The sequence below is a fragment of the Varanus komodoensis genome, unplaced genomic scaffold (assembly GCF_004798865.1).
Source record: "Varanus komodoensis strain SLA01 unplaced genomic scaffold, ASM479886v1 scaffold2, whole genome shotgun sequence".
Classification (NCBI taxonomy): domain Eukaryota; kingdom Metazoa; phylum Chordata; class Lepidosauria; order Squamata; family Varanidae; genus Varanus; species Varanus komodoensis.
In genome coordinates this window covers 52,719,501-52,740,221 of record NW_025335568.1, presented here as the reverse complement: position 1 = coordinate 52,740,221, position 20,721 = coordinate 52,719,501, and the positions used below count along the sequence as shown (strand labels likewise).

The 20,721-nt window shown below is 41.3% G+C and overlaps 2 protein-coding genes across 4 annotated transcripts in view; one reads left to right on the top strand and one right to left on the bottom strand.

Moving 5' to 3' along the window:
- Positions 1–8,811, bottom strand: part of BICRAL (BICRA like chromatin remodeling complex associated protein) — a 30,653-nt gene extending 21,842 nt beyond the window's left edge. Inside the window, exon 1 of one of the 3 annotated variants that reach the window (XM_044428564.1) lies at positions 8,712–8,811. Coding sequence is in view for 2 of the 3 variants with exons in the window: in XM_044428561.1 (XP_044284496.1) it covers positions 7,433–7,469 (37 nt within the window). In the remaining variant the exon portion in view is untranslated. Of the gene's footprint in view, positions 1–7,432; positions 8,336–8,711 lie in introns of those variants that run through there. The other 2 variants (XM_044428561.1, XM_044428562.1) reach the window with 2 other exon arrangements.
- A 9,407-nt stretch (positions 8,812–18,218) lies between these two features.
- On the top strand, positions 18,219–20,257 carry TBCC (tubulin folding cofactor C). The gene has a single exon (XM_044429659.1). It carries the CDS (start codon positions 18,294–18,296, stop codon positions 19,320–19,322), a length of 1,029 nt encoding a protein of 342 aa, XP_044285594.1. The 5' UTR covers positions 18,219–18,293; the 3' UTR covers positions 19,323–20,257.
- The last annotated feature ends 464 nt before the right edge of the window (positions 20,258–20,721 follow it).

The window sequence follows — 20,721 nt, the reverse complement described above, 5'->3', positions numbered from 1 at the left end:
GCTTAGGTAATACAGTATGAAATAAAATAGGTGTTCAGAAAACTGTACAGACAAGACAAATCTTTACATTCTTCTTTTCATTCTTCTCTTACCAGAGACAGTATTTTTATCCTCGTATTACAAATGGAAAATTGTGGTCAATTTTTTTGTAAAACTCTGGTGAGATGGGTGGTAGAAAGCCCAGTGCCTTTAAAACTACCCTGCAACCCATGGCTTGAAAGCATTCCCATGGTTTTCCTTCCCTAATAATGAAAATCCAGGCAGTGGCTTGTCAATGCTACCTAGTGAGTTCATGGGTGTGATGAGATTTGTACTTCATATTCTCAGCAAGTATGCTACTGCAGCTGTAGCTCTTTGTGAATTTTAAGAAATGGCATGCTTAATATACTGGTAGATTCACAATGCCAGAGAAAAGCTAATTTCAGATCCTACCATTTTTTAGTTCTAGCCATGTAAGAACCATAATTTTAGCCCACAGTTTTCAGAACTGAACATTTTGCCTTGGGTTACTTATTAAAGTACTAGAAGATGAAGAAATTAATTAAAATCTCCATTGATTGATAACTCACAAATTATATGCACCTGCAATGGCATGTTTTTATAATAGATCACACATTGCTTTACACAGTTTTGAATACAGAATTAAAGTAATACCTAGTGTCATTGTATACACATATGTCTTCTATATGTGCTGACAAATTTAAATAGGAGCGTACTGCTAACTACAGTGGAAAAGATGATATAATACTGAGCATGGTGATTTGCTCAGTATTTTCAGTGATTTGATGATCCTGAAAATCCCGTAAGGCAAAGATCAGAAGATTCTGCACATTAATAAATATATTTTTAAGTCTTCTAAGTCAGCATCTCATACATCACGTTACCTGATCATTTTAACTGGGGATACCAGAGACTGAACTAGGGACCTTCTGTATGCAAAGCATGTAGTCAACTCTACCACTGGGTTGTTCTCATACCTGCTACCTGACCTATTGCAACAATCTTCATCCATTATCACAATACACTGGAGTGTTCCATTAGAATATAGCCCAGAAAGCCTGTAGTCCAAAGGGTAGTTATCAGTGAGTTGACAGGACCCGAGGGATCTAGGGTCCTTCCTCACATTGTAAGTGTTCTTCAACATCATACATGAGCTTTTCAGAGCAAGTAACACAGAGAAAGGGAGGGTGCCAAAGTACACTGTGGTGTGCTTGTTCAACAGGCTGCTCCCTTATGTCCTGTAAAGGGTAAGATAGTTCCTAGATCAAATAACATGGAGAATTTTTGGCAGCCCCTTCAATTTGTTCAGCTTTTGTATAACTTACTTTTATTGCATGTCTGGCACAGTTTGAATCATTGAACTGAGTGATTATCCATGTCATGAAAATATTGTAAATGTCATCATGTATGTATGTATGTATAATAAAAGAAGTATCAATGCAACACTGGATATGTAGCATCAACTGTTCAACATAAACAGAACACATTATTTATTTTAGTCATTTAAGTGTAGATAGCCCGTAACAGCCAAAGCTTGACACTACTGGTGATTGCCTCTGTCATTTGTCCATAAATCCAGACTTAGCAGAGAAAGTCTCCCTAGACAGATGCAGGTCTGGCCTTGCCCAAATTTGTTTAGCTCATTTTCCTCCACAGTACATTGGATTAGTCCAAAACAGTTTATGAAGCTCTCTTGATTGTCATTCTACCTCATTAAGGTTCCTTAGCTTAAACTTGAAAGACTCCTAGGATGCTTACAGATGAGCCTTTATTATGTGCAATTGCACTGCCTCATTATGGAATGTTATGGGAGGTCTAGCACATATCTTTCATTTGTAACCCTCCCAGGTTTCATACCAGTTCTTCATTCTTCTTACCACAGAAAATAGGTCAGAGGTGAAGACTGAATGGATGTACAATGTCTTTTGACAGGTTATGTTATTAGAAGTGCCCTGTAGTTGGAATAGCACAGAATTAAAATTGGCCCCTAGTGTGACTTTTGTCACCATAGTGCAGGGGTGTAAAACCCAGTTTACATAGCAGGTCCAGAGGTGTGTTGTATGGCCCTCATGTTCTCTGCACCACCAAGTTCCTCCCCCATGACTCTGATCAGCACCTGTTTCCACACTGCTAATTATGATAAAGCAACATTTGGCAAGAAGTACTGGGAGAGCATTTAACTAAAGATGACATGTAAATAATGCAGGCAGTCAAGCTTAGAGCCTCATCAATGATCCCAAAGTAGCCACCCCAGTGAACTTGCTGCAGAATTGCTGGAATGAGGGCAAAGATAAAACCTCTCTTTCAACCATATTTCTGCAGGATCCCAGTGGGACAGGGGCAAAGTTAAAGTATATGCATATGTGTACCCCAGGGGACCCCAACAATGTGATGTGGTTCTCAGGGCCAAAAAGTTTGTGACCCTCCGCAACAGCATTACACCTAGTCTTCTCAAGGCTGCTTTTAAAGGTACAAAAGTCTCCTTAGGTTTGACCATGATACTACCATCTTGGCAATGCATTTCACAGGTCTGCAGCTTCCAAAGATGTCATATAAAAACTGGTGTAATGATGACCCTATTCATGTACTTTTAACAATATCCTAACATTAATTTAAACCAATAAAGTATATAACCACATGGCATTTTCCCCATCATATTTCATTTGCTTACTTTTCTGTGTCAAGTTATTCTTAACAGCCCAGAAAGACAGCCAGCAAGGGTAAACTCTTTCTCTGCCAACCACTCACAACACCTCCAATTTCTAGACTATGGAGCGACAACTGATCCTAAAAGGATTTCTGTCTTTAAAAGCTGCATGACTGGTAGAAATTTATCAATGGCAATGTTTGCCAACATAGAGCGTTTCAGGAAAAAACATGCCTGCTGGTTACTGTTGTTTTCCTGTCATGCAGGTTTTAAAGCAGAAGAGCACTGGTAGAAAAACATGGCAACTCCGTGTAAGTTCGCCAAAAGGTTCTTTACCCCAACTCCTTTCTTGAGCTCCACAGCTCCATCATCGTCTTCTCACATTGCCTTTATCAAGTGTCTTTAGTATAGCTTTCAATAAACCTCCTTTGCTGCCCAGTATTTCTCATTCCATCTGCATCCCTGTCAATATTGAGCTTCTGCTGATCTTGGGAACTATGTGAGGTGTTTGTGGGATTTTTACATGCAAGCATTACATCACATGCTTAATCAGTTGCCTCTCTTGTCTCCTCAGCACACAGTTCCATATAATGTCTTATGAATACCACTTGTTATTTTTATATGAAAACAAAAGGAAATTCAGTACTGATCTTTTTAGAAGCATTTCAAATAAGAATATATTATATTGCATTCACAAAATGAATTAAAAGCCAATTATGTTGGACTTGAAGTGACCACGTATCTCTGATCAGGCCAGTATTTACTGCACCATGGTATTGTAGGATGAACAAGCAACATAAAAAGTTTTGGACCTCATCCATCTCCATGTGGATATGAAAGAATGCTTGTAGGGGCATAACTGGATGTTTCCAGAGTTCCTAGTGTTAAAAAGCAAAAGGCATTTTGTAATTTTGCCATGATTCTTTGGCAGATTTTTCCTAGTACAAAAAGAGCAACAATAGGAAAACATGGGAAAACTACAGAATGAAGATGTCTTGATCCCTCCCATAAAATTTCATCAACTGGCAGTGTGTTTGCAGCATAAAAGCCTTGTCTGGAAGCACCCAGAGAGTTCCATTACCCCCCATCTGTTTAGCACATGTACACAGGTCAAAACCAGCCAACATACCACACCATTTGGGGAATGGAAGTCCATGAATACATCCTATATCCCCTTCTGGTTTGTTCTCATTCTCTCTCTCTCTCTCTCTCTCTCTCTCTCTCTCTCTCTCTCACACACACACACACACACACACACACACACACAACTTGTCCACTCAGCTCTCCCAATGAACTGCTCCAACGTGGTAGCAATGAATGCATCCATCCGTACGCAAACACAGCACTCATTTATTGGATAAGGACTTTTATATACTAAAAAAGCTATTTAAATCCCTGTAATCCTTCACTTATCTGCATGCCACAATTACATAGTAGATGCAAGGTTGTTAGAAGTCACTTTGCACAAAATCAAAGAGTAACTATTTTCCCTATTTTCACTTGTTTGAAATAGAAGTGCACTAAATTATTACATTAGAAAGTGTAATCATAAACCTATAATTTGGCCTATTTTGAATCTCAAATTTCTCACACAATTTGAGTTACATGGAGGATGGTGGTAGGCCAATAGCATAGCTGATATGATTTACAGAATTTCAATATAAGCTGGTCTTCGAGAATTTTAGTTTTTCAATAAAGTACTTTTCATTAAAACTGAGATCTGAAATTAGGATCCTGTTACAAAGTTCTTTGTATTATGTTTAGCATTTTTCCATTGTGCTGTATTCTGACAAAGTTGTGTATCTAATAAATATTCACTCAAAAACATTGATTGCCTTAATTCAAAACACCTTTTCTTTCTTGTTTGAAGTTATTCAGTGTTATCAAAATGGCAGAAAGAAGCAAAACTCCCAAAATACAGAATTAACTGACTCTCATTGTATTTCTATGAATCATTCTGTAATTTAGTATACACTTCAGTATTCAAGTAACTTATATTTGAACAAGGCAGGAGAATACACTCCCTAAGATAGCAAATATGTACCAACTCACAAGTAGAAAGAATCTTATTTGTTATTAAACTGGCAAAGATTTACTAAAACATTTTTCTTCCAATAAATCACTCAGGATGACCATCACATTACTCTACCAATCCTCACATCTTCCTACCCATGGTATGCAGCAGGGTAATTCATGGTTTCATGTACCATTTTGCAGGTGCAGTTAACAATTCTGGCCTAAGATTAGGTTGTTTTTGTATTTTAGAATGACCCTATTGTCCTTTAGGCCTTCATTCCTGCCTTCAAATAACTTAAATGGCAGCTCTATGTGAGGCAATCTGCCCTAGGAAGTTATCACGAGTGCATTCAGAAGCATGGCATTTCAATTTTTTAACAAGTGATGCTACAGAAAAACACACCTGACAAAACAGAATTTATCCACTGTAATGCCTCCTCATAAGGGAATACTCTTCACCACATGATTAACACTATTTTGGCTTCTTACAGTCAGTTTGAAAGGCAGCGTGTACTCTGACAACATTCAAGTCACTTCGAGGTTATCACTGTGCTTCTTCTCAAGAATTAATTGAATGAAATTAGCCATTTTTAAATTCACTAACTAGTTTAAATTAAGTTTGTCCATCTGGAACAATGTAAGCAATTTCTTGAAAGAAAACTGAGGCTATTAAGCAATAATGTTTTTGTCAGGGTTGTTCTGACAGTAATTTGTATTCTTGTAACATAATACACCAGGACGATTAGGAAAACTATTGTGCAGTTATATTAGTATAAAACTTTCTATATGGTTGTCCATGTACTGATGACTGCAATGAAGTCCAGTTTAGCCATAAACTTCAAAACATTCATACAAAATACAGATGGGCATATGCTTGGACTACTGGAACACTAAAGTTTCCTTCAGAGACTTTCTTATTTCATCTACTTCTCATTAGAAAAGATGGAAGTAAACAACGTACAAGTTCTTTTTGTAAAGGTAGGCATAAAAGTTCCCCTGGTGGAAGGGGGACTCAAAGAAGAACATGTAATTAGAAACAAAAATTTAAAGTATCTTACAATTTAGAAACAACTGGAAGTTTGATATGTTTCAAAAAGAAAATAATGTGGTATGCCGTATTTTGCCCAATTATGCTTTCCTGCAAAAATGGTACTGCATCAAAATGAAGTAATAATTTAAACGCCCACACAGCGTTAAGAGAGGAAAGCACAATTGACTTCGCGACTACCATAACATAAAACCCGGTGTCCTCCCAGGTTCACAAAACCCAAGATACTATTATCAAATGCATTTCTAAACTTAGGGAAGCACTGTACGGTGCTAAATTCAAGAGCACCTGCGGGGCTTCCACAATACACATTAGACTTTAGCAACAGGAATGTGTATTGTGCTCGCCAAGCCGTATTTTACTCCTTTACTAGGCTTGTAGCAAGAGGATCTACTGTAAATATGTCTATTGTAGGTCCTACAGTAACAAACGAAATTTGAAAGGCCGTCCAATGAATAGAGCCCTGCTCCTCCATTTTTCAGTCCCGTAAATCACGTACTTCTGATCAGTCACTTTGAGAGGCTGCCATAATACGGATTTATTACTGCATATGTGGTTAATTCATTCCAGACTCAGCTGTCCCCTCCGCCCACCTCAGGAGCAGAAACCAACCTGATATAAAGAAGCTGTGGTGGGAATGAGACAAGGGAGTCTGCGATAGGTAACATATAACGAAGTCATTCTCCCCATAACCGGGAAACTTTCCTAACGACAAGAAGGCTGGAGGAGCAGCTTTTTCAGACAAGGACTCCTCATTATATTGAACACGGAATTTTATGTTTAAACTCATTAAAATAAGAGCCATCTCTCATACTCCGTGAAACTTGTTTTCCAAACAATAGTTTCTAGGGTCGCGGGTTAGGAAAGCGTTAAAACCCTTAGGAAATAAAGATTTAAAATGCGCATGATGCAATGAGCTGTTTGGAAGGCAACGTTTGATCCCGAAAATTAAAGGAGGGTAACGCCCCAGCCAGAGGGGAAAGAGAAGCCGAGCGCCTCTCAAGATGGCGGCTGCAGCAGGAGCGGGTGCGGAGGGAGAAACTGCGCAACAAAACCTGGCCGGTAGCCAGGCAGCGCCATCTTCTCCGAGTCCCTTAGATACGAGAGCGGAGCAAACCCCACGCGTTAAAGCAAGCAAGGAGCGAGGAAATACGAATAAGCAGCCCTTTCCACAGGACTTTGGAAAGGCGCTATTACTTATGAAGTTATCCAAACCATGCACCGGAATTAAGTATTTTTGCATAAACACTCTCAGAAAAAGCAAAGGCCTCACCCCATCTAAGATTTGCCCGTCCTTTGCTCAGTAATAGGGGACTATCTCACGAATTTATGTGTTTGCATTTATATAATCTATATTATTATATTTGGTGCCACCGAAGTTTATTCCCCACCCATCCGCTCGCGGCAACGTAACTCCGACTGGATTTAGAGGGAGAAAGGTTAATTTTAAAAAACACCATCCACCTCCCAAACCAACCTTTCACACATTTTCAAACAATTCCTTATACAATCCCACACATATAGCGAAACCATAACTGAAACTCAATTGACAAAAAATTACTTTGTTGGAAGACTATTCCGATGACAGATACAGGTACAAATTAATCCAAAGGCAAAAACGAAAGCGTTAATACAGATGTAGAATATTTATTCTTGCACATTTAAAATAGAAATTACAGCCGATTATCTCGGGAAAAAATGTGTTTCTTTATCCTACCGACCTAGAATTACATGTACCGAAACAATCACCATTTCCATTCCTCGTAACAATGACGCACAGGCAAGAGATCGGAGGAAACTGCAGACAAAAACCCGAATAAACAACGAAAGAAAATGCCCACACAAACAAAATTAACGGAGGGGGGAAAATCCCCGTCAAAAAGCGTAGCCCATGCTAGGAATGCAGTGAAAATTATTACGAGATGAGAAGAGATGGTAGAAGAAAACAAATCCAAGCAGGAATGCAAAAGAAAAAAATCCTTGGCAGCCTCACGTTCAGGAGAGAGAAGACGAAGCGTCTCCATTTTCCTGAGGAGGAGGAAGAAAAAATGCTTCACACACCAGAGAGCTTTAGAGAAAAGCAAAGAAACGAGGGGGGAAAAAAGAGGGAGGAGATTTGAAAAGATTATTTTTCTTTCTCCCTCACACACACTCTCGATCCCCCTCTTCCACATGCGCATACACACACACACAGAGTCGGTCACACATAGGGACACACACACATACACACACACCTCACACATACACACTCCTCTTTCTCTCCCTCTCTTGATGGCCACCAAAGGGGCGGCCAAAAAAAAAAAGCACGAACAAAACAACAACTAATTTTAAACCGGCTCAATCAATGAGTCATTAAAAGAGGGGTTGTTGGATGTTGTTGTTTTTTTCCCTCCTCTCCTAAATTTGCATGGCATCAGCAAGCGAGGGGGAGAAAAACCCACCCCGATCCTCTCCCCCTTGCTTGTAGCTATCAGCCTAGACCTGAAACCTTATCTGTCCTCCCTCTCGCTCGCTCTCCCTCCTTGTCTGTCTCTCCCCCTTTTAAGAAACACATTTTTGGAAGTGCCCTCAGTAGCCGCCGCCACAGCCTCTGACTGCAAAAGAAATAAATATTCCCCTTCCATGTGAATTAACATTTGCCCACCAAGCACCACCCGCGCAAAATCGCCCTCTTCTTCCTCCTCCTCCTCCTCCTCCTCCTCTTCTTCCTCCTCCTCCCTGTGTCCCCTCTCTTCCCTCTCCTCTCTCTCTAGATATATATTTATATACATAGCCCCAGAGCCAATAGCTCTCTGGGCTGAAACCTAATATCCTGGTTTTGGCAACTCCTGGTTGTTAATTTGCTCCTCTTTCTTTTCTGTCTGTCTGGAGATAGATTTTCCCCCCTTTCTCTCTCGCTCTCTTTTCCCTCCCCGAAGGAAGGGAGGAAGGAGGTTGTGTGGGTTTTTTTTCCTTGAAATTTTTATCACAAAATTATAATACACTCAAAGGGAAACTCACCGTCATGAAAAAGCAGTGCCTTGTCAACGGGGTTTCTTCGCCATCACATCAGGGGCTGGCAGTGTAAGAGAGAGAGCGAGAGAGCGAGAAAGGGAGGGGGGAGAGAGAGGGAGCGAGCGAAAGGAAGAGAGAGCGAGCACAACAAGCACACAGTGCGGGAGGACCAGCCGCAAGGAGAGCGGATAGGCACAGCCGGGAGAAGCACAGCCACCCATTCACATACATTATTGCGATCGGCACGACCGAACTTGAGCTAGCTGCCTGCTTTTACCCTGTGTAAAGTAGGTCCCTTTAAAAGATGTTCTTAGTTTGTTTCTTAAAAAAGAGGGGGGATCAACAACCACCTTCTATAAGAGCCGAGTTGTAGACTTCAAAGGTACCATCTACTGCGCGCAAAAGAAAACAAACAAACTTTTTGTGAACCGCGAAGTGGCGAACTGGCCTTTCTAATAGAACCAGGTGAATTATTAACCAGTTGCATATTTTGGAGCGGTGGGGGGAGGCGGAGAGAGAAAGAAGTAAAGCGCTGTTTTATTGTCTCATTTATGTATTTAAAACTCGACCTTTTCCCTCCCTTGCTGTCACCCGAGGGACAGACACAGTGGAAGTCAGGAAATCTGGGAACTTTTTGAAAAGATCTGCGTGTCAAGATTGTTTCTGAAAATAGGCAAAGTCCTGGCCAGGCAAAACTCCAGGGCTTACCGTCATCTTTATTAACATACATTAACATGGTATTGCCAAAGCTGGATAGTAAACTGAGGGCAAGTGAATTAGAAATTTGTAACAGAGTAAATTGGTATTCATAACATTTTTTTTCTGTTTGGGCAGGGAAAATCCATTTATCAAAAGTTCATAGTCTAGCATTCTTAACACTATCCCCCTAACTTCGTCTTATTCTACAAAATGTTCCAATGTGGTCTCTTGTGCAACACGATTTCTGCTGCAAGCTTTTCAAAGAAGTCAAAATGTCCAGTTTGTTGTTGATAAATCTAACTTTCTAACGTGTGACTGTACCCATTGTTAGTCTTACTAAAGTTCGGCCAGTGAAATGAATGGGACTTAAGTTAGACTAAAATTGGAAACAATCCATGCTTTTAACATTGCACAGCCTTCCTTACTGTCTTGGGAAAAGCAGTGTATTCACCTTTTTGGGTGTAGGGGAAATGTTAATTTTTCATGGGAAACATTTCTTTTAAAAACGGGGGACAAACTCCTATCTCATTTGCTTTATTAAGGGACAGTATAGACCATGTATGCTTTCTTTTCATGGACTAATTTACCGGGTGTGAAGGAGTGGCACTGATTTCACACATGCAGTTTAACTGCTGAGCCTCTCTTCTATTGCTATGCATGAGTAAATGACACGTGCCTTCACTGATGGATATGGTTGTGTATATTTACAAGCACATTTTAATTTCCATCTATTTGGGGGTGACTTGTGAATGGTAAATTCTACTTGAACCACATTGTTACTGTTTGTTTGTTTTCAGTTGGTCTCAGGAGCCACATTTTGGGAGTTGAAAGGACCTGCCTTCACCCATGCTGTATAGTGGGCCATTGGACTATTGGGATTCCCAGCTCCAGGGTCAGAAAATCACTCTAACCTTGGAGCTGGGAATCTGTGCTCAGATTCCTCTCCCCTTCCTTGCAGCCACACCAGCTGTTTCTCCAAGGTCATACAAACAACCTCAGGGGTTTTGTGGACATTCAAGAGGCTGGGTAAGGAAGGAGGCTGGTGCCACCAAGATGTGAGATACTCTTATAGCAACTTGGCCTCCTACCTGCTATGTGAAGAAGCATATTTAAACAGCCAAAATCTGTTGTTTCACAGAGCAGGAGAGCACAAAGGTATCCTCTTTGGATAGTGTTCTAAATTTATGACTCCTCAAAAAATTCAAGGCATATTATTGCACTTTTTTGTGCTCAGTCCTTCCTTCATCCCACATGATGGAATGGCTGAATGGGGTTTGTGGGATAGAAACCTGTCAGTTTCACTAATACCATTTTTTTTCAAAATGGACCCCGTCCCATCAATCTCATTATGCTGTAACCATGCTGCTATTCTGAGGAGGGGGAACAATTTTTTTTGTGCCAGTTTCTTCAGAAGAACATTCATGTACACCTGAACTTAAGTTCATAGGAATACTTTTAGTAGTACTATGCTATGTGTATCTAATGAGATGTTCTTCCAAATTCAAGGCTATATATAGCCAGATACGTGTGTATAAGATCATAAATTAAAAGAGCTTTTAAAAAAAAAATCAGCACAATATGGTGTCTTCCAAGGCTCATGGAATGTAGAGCAACAGAATGTTGAAAAGATCCGTTGGTGGATTGGAAATTGGCTAGCCTGGGTCCCTAACAGCGTATAGCAACCTGATGAGACTGAAGGAGATATACATACCATGAAGCTAAAACACTTCCCTCTTGAGATGTTTTGGGCTAGGAGGCCCCATGATCTGTGGTCACTGGGCACATTGGTGGGTAGGAACTGTGATCCAAAATATCTGAAGGATATCACATTTGGGAAGGCTGGCTTATGCTCATTTATCTCTTTATTAATTGCATTTCTATCCTGCACAATAGTCAAAGCTCTCTGGGTAATTTGTACTATTCCAGTTGAGAGCCTAACGAAGGATCATATCAGTATGAGCCCTGAGAGATCCAGCCCAATAAATGCTCCAACAAAGCTTATAAGGAAAGAGTTAAAGGTCTTTTTGTCTAAAATATGGTATCATCATGCAATCTTATATATGTCTATGTAGAAGTAAGTATGCAGTGCAGAGGTATACTGCTTTGGCATCTGAGGATTCCTTTCAATAAATGTACTATAGAATATAATTTTGAAAAGCAATCTACACCTTACATGCATGTCTGTGTAACAAAACCCCATTGGCTGGGTTCGGAAATACCAGTTTCAGAGAGAAGTGGTTTTTAAAGAGGTATGTTAGCACTTTCTCTGCCTGCACTTTTTCCAGTGCATCTCCTTCCTTCCCCAAACCACTATACCCCTGGTGGGATTTTAAAATGAATATCCAAGAAAATCTGGATTTAAAGGCAGCAACACGGTCGCTCATGAGCTTGTCAAAGATGTCAATGGTAATTATATGGCCATATAGGAGAGAGACCCAGGATGAGGCCTAACCTGTAACATAACCACTTCTCTGCTCTCCACCTCCATGTACAGGAACCCAGGACTTCCAGCCATGTAGACCACTACTGAAGGCTTAGCATGAGATACTGTCATAGTTCAGTGGAGCAGCAGCATATCCATATACAAGAGAGGCCAGATTCATTTCTTGGAGAAAGAGTGAGAGAATTGTTCTCCCGCCCCAATGCAGTGCATTATAACCAACCAGAGTAACAGCCCTGAGGACCAACAGCTTGGTCTGATTTTGTTAAGCACCTCTGGCATACAGACACAGAGACATTCTCTCCCACTCCACAGCGTTCCTTATGGACATCGTGTCTACTGGTTATTTTTCTAGTACACCTCATGATCCATCTTCTCTCCCACCCTCCCCCGCATTCAGCTTATGGCAGTGTCAGTGCTTGTCTCATTTCACCAGAGGTGGGAAGTCAGGAGTGTGTTGATCTGTTCAGACCTCTTCCATCACTGTTGCCTATATGATGGTGGCAAGTCCATTGGCAAGAAGTGGAATCTAAGCCATGGAGAACTCAGTGCCTTGCTCTAAGTCAGTGTTCCACCATGGGAATCTCAGGGGAGCATACAGACAGATCTCTGTTCTCTATTCATCATAAGAACAGAGACATAGCAGAAACAATCACCACCTTTATCAAATAGCATCTATTACCAAGTATATTTTGATAGTCAGCAAAGAAAAATGAAATCCACCCCAGTACAGGATCCTGGTGCATTTAAAAATTGTGTATCTTACAGCTCATTTCCTAAGGAAAGACACAAGGCCCTGGGAAGACAAGCCCTTAAGCTGCAGCTGGCTTTTCATTGGTCACTGCTGCTGTGGTCAGATACCTTTTGTGGTTGGCATGGCACTGGGTGGAAAATAGCTTTGCCTCTGTGAGTACTGGTTGGCTGAGGAAAGAAAGAAAAAGAATTAAATAGCCTCATATGACGCTGAATCAGCAGACAGTTCCTTGCTAAATAGGTCCTTAATTTCTTTCTTAAATAATAAAAAGAGAAGGGGGAACATTTTACAGCAAGTTCTTCGAAGAATATAACTTGTTATGGATCATTCTTATGCTATCTTGTGCACCTTCTCTAAGTCTTCAAAAATACTAAGCTTCTGCTAATGTATTTAAACCCCATACTGGGTCATAGATCAGCCTAAGGTATGCAATACTAAAGTGTACAAGTAATACTTTTGTTGCAGGGTTTTTTTTTCCAAAAAAAAAAAAAAATAAAAGTACAGCAGAAAAGAGGAGCATGGAGAGTAGTTAAGTGGAAACCAAATGTAGGAAAGAAAAGAAACAGGAAAAACAGATCCATATAATAAATAAAAATGAGTGCCCAGTTTGAAAAGGATGAAGACTACTGATCTATAGTTAAAGTCAAGACTATGCAAACCAACCAATGAAGTTTTATTCTTGGGGTCACTGCACAAATTATAAAAGCAACTTAGGTCTGCCACCACGTCATCCCATTTGACTCTTAGATGAGTGAACCAGCCTACATGAGAGATGTTTGCAAATATTTATCATATTGGCAGTCTTCATTTTTGGATACTCCTATGAAATAGCTTAAATTGCAGTCCTATACAAACTTTCCTGTAAGTAAATCCTACTGAACTCAGTGGGACGGACTTCTGAGCAAATGGGCACAGCACTGTTCTGTTAGGTGTGCATCTAAAAGTGTAAGTTAGGGGGGGAAACTTTTGTTTTGAGGTTACTCTAGGTAACACAATCTAATCCTTACTGTAGATTATGTTTTCATATATGGAGAAGTTGAAGCACCACCGTGAGACCAGCCTATTTTGACAGAAAGGAATTGTTCTTCTATTTTACAAGAAAGGACACCATCCAATGTGGCTGCTGTAACTCTTTGAACTTGGAAGATTTCAAGCATTCCATCAAGTGCAGGAGAAGTGCAGATTGTAGAGATCCTGATTTTGGTTATCTATGTTGTTCACTCTATTTGTGAGGAAGATGGGCTGAGGCACTGCCAGGATTCTTTGTATCCCAGCAGAACCACACTCCTCCTCTCCCTGCCTCCTGAGTATGGCAATCCCAGCATTGGGACTGAAGTCACACTTGCAACTTTGGACCTGCAGCCAGCACAGAAAGGACTGTGCCAGCTAAAAGGGTGGAGGGAAACTGTTCCGGAGTCAGAGTTCCAGAATGCATTTCTGAAGTTGAAGCTGGGATTCCAGACTTCTATGGCTACTACGCAGCATCAAGCAGCCACAGAATTATACCCTAACATACACATATTTTTATGGAAAAGAAATAGTACAAAGCAAGACAACTTTAGTGGTTTTTATTATAGTATATTGCATTCTTAATCATGCATAAGTAAATAGATTTAAAATATAACACTTTGCTTCCTCCCCTTTATGGGATTTTTCTGTTCTTGAATGCTTTGATTCCATGTAAGTTTATCCCCAAATTGGTTCCATTATTAAAGAGTTAAAAAGAAGAAAATCAGCATTTTTTCATGTTTTCATGATTCAGCATGGTTCCTAGACAGAGGAGCCACTGCCAATCACAATCTTTTTGTGTTCTTTTGAAGGCCATTAGCTTGTGAGCATTGAGCCAGCTAAGTGCGGTAATGCACTAAAACGACATTGCCCTTCTGCATCCCAACCAAAGTAAGCCATTACATCTTCTATGCTGGTAATCAATTATACGAAGGAAATTGAAATAATTTTAGTTACCATGTTCCTATCATTTTTGCCTCAACGATGACTGTGATTCTCCTGCAAAGTAAAATGCACTTACTCTATGTCATCCGTTTTGTATGGCTTAACATTCATAGTGGTAACAAGCCAGTAGCTCCTCCACTTGCAGGATACAGAATAGTTAACCCTTGAAGAAGCACTGAGAAGCAAGCCATCAAGATACATGGTAATTTCCTTGCTAGATTTTCTTCCTTTGCACCCTTTTCTCTTAGGGTTCCTAAAAACTGATACTACAACATGTAAGGTTACAAAACTCCCTAATGTCTAATACTATAATTTTACATCTGACATAAAAGGCAAGCAGAGACTATCTCTAGACAGAAAATTACAGCTTACAAAAGTTCAAATTCAGGCAGTTACTCCACACTGAGAGCATAAGAATGAGACATTTCCACGCATCTACAGTCTGTTTTAGCTGAGAAAAACAGGGCTGTTGTTGTCATTCCAAGGAGACAAGTCCATCATATATTCTTCTAATATTTCACACCTCAAAAATAGGGTAACATCTAAGTTTTGAAGCAGGAGCTAATGTTAATTGATTTATTTATAGTATATATAAAGTTAAAATGAAGCCACACATTCAATCATTAGATAAGGATTTTTTTAAAAAAACTGGATTTTGATAACATACCTGTTTTGGCTGGTTTTACAGGTTTATCTAAAGTCTGTTTCAGATGTTTGCCATTTCCTCCAAACAGAACAATCTGAGCAGCAGCTCCAAGTATGTAATCATATGTAGAGAGCACAACTGACTTGGTACTTCCCTAGTGGTTTTTCTCCTGTCATTGCATTATCAACATTATTATTACTACTATTATTTCATTTCTATACTGCTAAATAATTAATGCTTTCTGGGCAGTTAACAGCCATTCATAAACACTGGTAAATAAAAATACAAATCTAATACATTTTAGCATAAAGTTTCCATATGGAACATTAAAACATTAACTGCCCCAGGAGCCTTTGGGCTGATGTGGGGGTTAGAAATATAATTAATTAATTGTTTAAGCAACCAAAAAAAATCAGTAAAAACTAGATCTGTTAAAACAGCCAAAATGTCCAGCTTAAGGACACTTGAGAGTAAAGGGTAGCCAAAAGAATGACAAAGTTAAACAAGACTAAGGCATTCCCACAGCGCAGTCATGCTGTAATGGAGTAAAATAGAAGGGTCAACAAGAACAAGCATTTTCAGAATCTTGAAATAAAGATTTGTACTCCACCTTTCTTTGAAGAAAATGTGAGAATCAAAGAAAAAGTGGTAAAACAATGTGATTTAAAAATACAGACAGAATATAAATAGCACCTGACCCAACAGACGTGCCAAAGGTCTGACTGAGTAAAAATGTCTGCCTGCCAGAAGGACAGCAAAGAGGAAGAAAGCCTAACCTCTTTCAGCAAGGAGTTCCTCAGTCTGGGAGCAAGCACCAAGAGGGCCCTTTCTCATTTCAGCATCAAATATGAACCTGAAAGCAGCAGCACTGAGAAAAAGACCTTCAATGATATTAAAACTTGTCCAGCCCCAAACCATATAAGGCTTTATACATCTTAACCAGCCTTTTGAATCATGTCCAGAAACAGACCAGTAGTTAATGAAGCAGCTGTAGCGAGGGAGTCATGTTTATCCTGAAACCAACTCAGGCCAAAAGTCTGAGTGCAGCATTTTGGACTAGGTGAAGTTTTCAAACAGCATGTCCAAACAGTCCAAACAGGATTAAGAGCTAAAGCATATCCTATTCATTTGAATTGCTGTCACAATATGGCAGCTATAACTAGGACTGAGCAATTTCTATCCATTAGTTGAGGCCCCTAACCCCTGAAACAACAGAGAATAAGTGTGCAACCTCTTTTGCATGATGACACTTAAACTGTTTGAAGACATCTGATATCTCCTCTCAGTCATATCACCTCCCACTACCTCAAACACAATATTTTTTAACAGTGAGTTTACACTTCAGTAGTGACTCCTTGTATGCCAAGTAAGCAAATAATGGGAAAACTATATGATCTAGCCCTACAATAACAAGAATATGTAAAAAGAACTGAAGTTCAATCAATGTGATCACCTCAGCATGCAACACAATGTAGGAGTAAGCCTTGGACACATCTGTGCCTTCCTATGTAGAGTGCCAGGACTTTCATGACTTGCCAGTTTGTGTGATCCATCCACCCATGTTTGTGTCCGAATGATCAACATAAGGGACATACACATGCAAAAAAGTACAGCCTGGTGTGTCCATCACACCTGAGGCAACTGCAGGAGTTTATTCCTGTGGCTAACATGTAGCAACATGTAGGTGGTGAGGAATGAGTGAAGAAACATTACTTTTGCGGAAATGACCTTGTTAACTTAACCAGTGACTTATCCAGTCATTACGAGGACTTAGCTATCATCTCCCACAGCTATAAGTTTGGAGCATAGGAAGTTACCTTGGCTGAAAATATTGGCTCATCAAGCTCAGACTTGTCTGCATTGACCAGGTACACAAGGGGGTTTCAGCCCTACTTTAACATCCCAGAGGGCGGGGTGCGATAACTGCTCCCTGCAGCCTGCAGGTGCCCACTTGTTTCCCTCTACCTATAATTCTAATTCTTTACAGGGGTCTCTGGGCTTCACACCTATGTGTGCTGTGCCTGCACAGTGCCCCATTCGGAAAGATTCCTCTAACTGAGCCTAGAATTTTTGGTGGGAGCCCCACCTCCCCTTCCCCATTATATAAATAGGCAGGCTCCAGCCATTTTCTCATTTCACTTTCTACTGCCATTTGCAGTGCCTTTGGATCTCTAGCTATACAATTACCTAAAAATCTTTCTCATATTTGAAAGCTGCCCCTCATGATGGCTGTTTTGCTATTTTGCTGTCATGTATCCCACGTTTATTATTTTATCTTGCATACCTTTTAATGTCACTGGCTTTGGGATTTGTGCATAATAAATGCCATGAAATATGGGACAGGTTTTTCAGGTTGCCTTATTTTTGGCTTTGAAGACAGCCTGACAACCCATGCCTTGCAGCTTATGTTTATATCCTATCTTTTTTTTTCCTGCAATGAACCCAAGCCTACACAATCCACCTCCTCTCCAATTTATCCTCACAACCCTGTGAGGTTAAGTTAGGTCACCCAGTGAGCCTTACGTCAAAATGGGGAGTAGAACTCAGATCCCCCGAGTCCCAATCAAGTATTCCCACCACTTTGCCACACCAGCTTGAATTGGGTCTGGTTGACCTACCACGGATTGTTGTGTCATCCAGAGCTTTCGCTATTGGGCAGTAGAAAAATTTAATAACAATGTAAATAGAAATAAATCAATGAAAATTTTTTTGATGAACCACAAGATTCTTTATCGGTTTTGCTGCATACATTGATTCTACAATTTACGTCTGAAGACGGAAGCCGATCACAACGCTAGAAAGAAAAACACATTTAGCAGGGCCACCCACTTCTCTTGTACACGTTTTACTCCAAATGCGCCGCACGTCGTTCAAATGAGCGCGAGGAACCCTTCACCTAGAGCCACGCCCACCGAGGCACAGAGGGCGCATGTGCCTCCTCTCTCGAGGCCTCCGCTTTAAGAGACGCAGAAGCCGCGCCCACCCGCTCCCCGCAGCTTCCTCACAAATCACAGGCGAGCCGGTGTACGGGACCAATCAGCGACGCTCTTAGTTCAAGGTGGGGACAGAAGCCGCGCCTGCAAGCAAGGACGGAAGATGGAGGCTGTTTCTGAGTCCATGGTGCCGGCGGAGAACGACCACCTATCCAGTCTCACCCCCGTAGTTCCCGATAGGCTCCAGCAGCGAGAAGCGGGGCGGCGGGAGGAGGTGGAACGGCGGCGGCGGGAACGCGACGCGCAAGTGGTGCAAGAGGAGCAGAGCGATTTCTTCACCGCCGCCTTCGCTCGCGAGCAGGAAGCCGCCGAGGCTTTGCTGGCAGCGGCGGTAGAGGAGCCGGGCCAGGGCGCCGAGACCGTAGCTGAGGCGGCCCGGAGGCTGCAGGACTTGCAGCGGCTGCTGACGGACTCGGTGCGCTTCTTGCCTCCATACGAGGTTCGGCAGGCGCAGGCGACACTGAACCGGCTGCAAAGCACTCTGGACGCGCGGCGCCTCCAACTGCAGCCCAAGAAGCGCTTCGCTTTCAAAAAGGCCCTCAAAAAGGAGCCCGCCGCGAATCCTCCGAAGCCTTCCGCTCAGCCGTCGGCTCGGGAAGGCCGCAATGAGGCGGCCTATTCTTCACCGGCGGATCCTGGCTGTGGGTTCAGCCGAGCCGAGGGACAAGAGCTGGAGATGGGACCGGCCGAGCTGCTGCAGCAGGACGTGGTATTGTCCCAGCTGAACCGCTGCCGAGTGCGCCTCCGCGGCAACCCCAACACTCTTCTGGTACGCGACTGCCGGGATTGCATGGTGCTTTGTGGGCCCGTGTCGACATCGGCACGGGTGGACGGCTGCAGCGGGTGCGTCCTGGCACTTGTCTGCCAGCAGCTCCGAACACACTGCACCACCAACTCGAGCTTCTACGTACAGGTGACCTGCCGAGCTATGCTAGAAGACTGCAGTGACGTCCGCTTCGCCCCATATACTTGGAGTTATGCGGGCATCGACGCCGATTTCGAGACTTCCAAACTCGATAGAAGCAGGGACAACTGGAACCTGGTCGATGACTTCAACTGGCTGGCAAGGAATGAAGCCTCTCCCAACTGGAGGGTGATCCCTGAAAATGAGAGGATTATTGACTGGAAGTGACCTGTCACTGCTTTCTCTCAAAGGGCCTCTGTGTTTTAGAAAAATAAATCATCTTAAGAAGAGATGGAACTAGAGTTGCAATAAGAGAGACCTGACTGATACCTTTAATGTTCTGTATCTGTTTCAGCAATGTAATGAGCTTGCCAAAACACTTACACAGTGCTCTTGCTAATGGATGAAATGTGCTGGTGCTCATTTCTTCTGTTTTGTGGGCTCTAAGAATAATTTGGGTCTGTTTTACAGCTTTGTTGCAAAATAAAAACACTGTCATTGATGTGCAAGTTTGTTTTTAGTTTCAGTTATCATGATGTATTTCAAAGGAACGTGACTCTAGGGCAAATTTAAGAAAATGCAAACCAAACTTATACATGCATTCGGCATAATTCTATGAAAGCTTAGCACTTTAAGCATGGGAAAGTTATGCATATGAGTTATTCCCCTGTTGATTTTAGTAGCCTATAACAGGTCTGAAATCTGGCTAGATTGTGTCAGCTGTTAAGATTCCTCTTACACTTTATATGAGAACTTGCTTTCACAGACTTAGCAGAATTTCACATTTGGGTTGTTCTTGTGCAAGTGTATACAGGTCCAGGCATTTCAATAATATACTATTTTTGCAAATGTCATATTTGATAAAAGCAGTTTGTTTCTCATTAGAGGCAGTATCTTTCTCTGCTTGTTAGTTGACATCAATGTTGTTGGACTACTTAAGTACATAAAATTGGAGTTCATTATTGTGCACCATCAAAAAAGTAATTTCCAGTACCAAAATCCTCTCCTTTGTAGTGATGTATAGTTTTGAAAATACTCATGACCCTCAGCCTCTGTTCTACAAAATCACATTTTTGTTTGTTTTTTACTTGTTTTTCTTCCAAAATATGTTGTGTCTGGTAAGAATAACTAATGACTTCTCAAATTAAAAAAGTCATACTGAAGGCTTTGTTGTGAATTTGTTTAAAAAGTTGATATCAGGTTATCCTGGGACCCTTCCTCTCTGTGCCTCTGTTATAACATCGAAGTAGGGCTGTTGAATTTAGGCTCTATTACTGCTTCTGCCAGTGGTAGGGAGGAATTAGCATATATCTTAAGTACCCAAGTTTTTAGTTAACTTGTATACCACCTTTCCACCAAAAAATGGCATTGCTACTCATTTCAGGTATCAGTATGGCTGTGAAAGGCGAACCATAAGGAAGGCTGAGCGCTGAAGAATTGAGGCCTTTGAATTGTGGTGCTGGAGGAGACTCCTGCGAGTCCCTTGGACCGCAAGGTGATCAAACCGGTCAGTCCTAGAGGAGATCAACCCTGACTGCTCTTTAGAAGGCCAGATACTGAAGATGAAACTCAAATACTTTGGCCACCTAATGAGAAGGAAGGACTCCCTGGAGAAGAGCCTAATGCT

Bases quoted from the DNA above. Each gene is read 5' to 3' on its own strand.
- TBCC (XM_044429659.1), top strand. From the start codon at position 18,294: ATGGAGGCTGTTTCTGAGTCCATGGTGCCGGCGGAGAACGACCACCTA.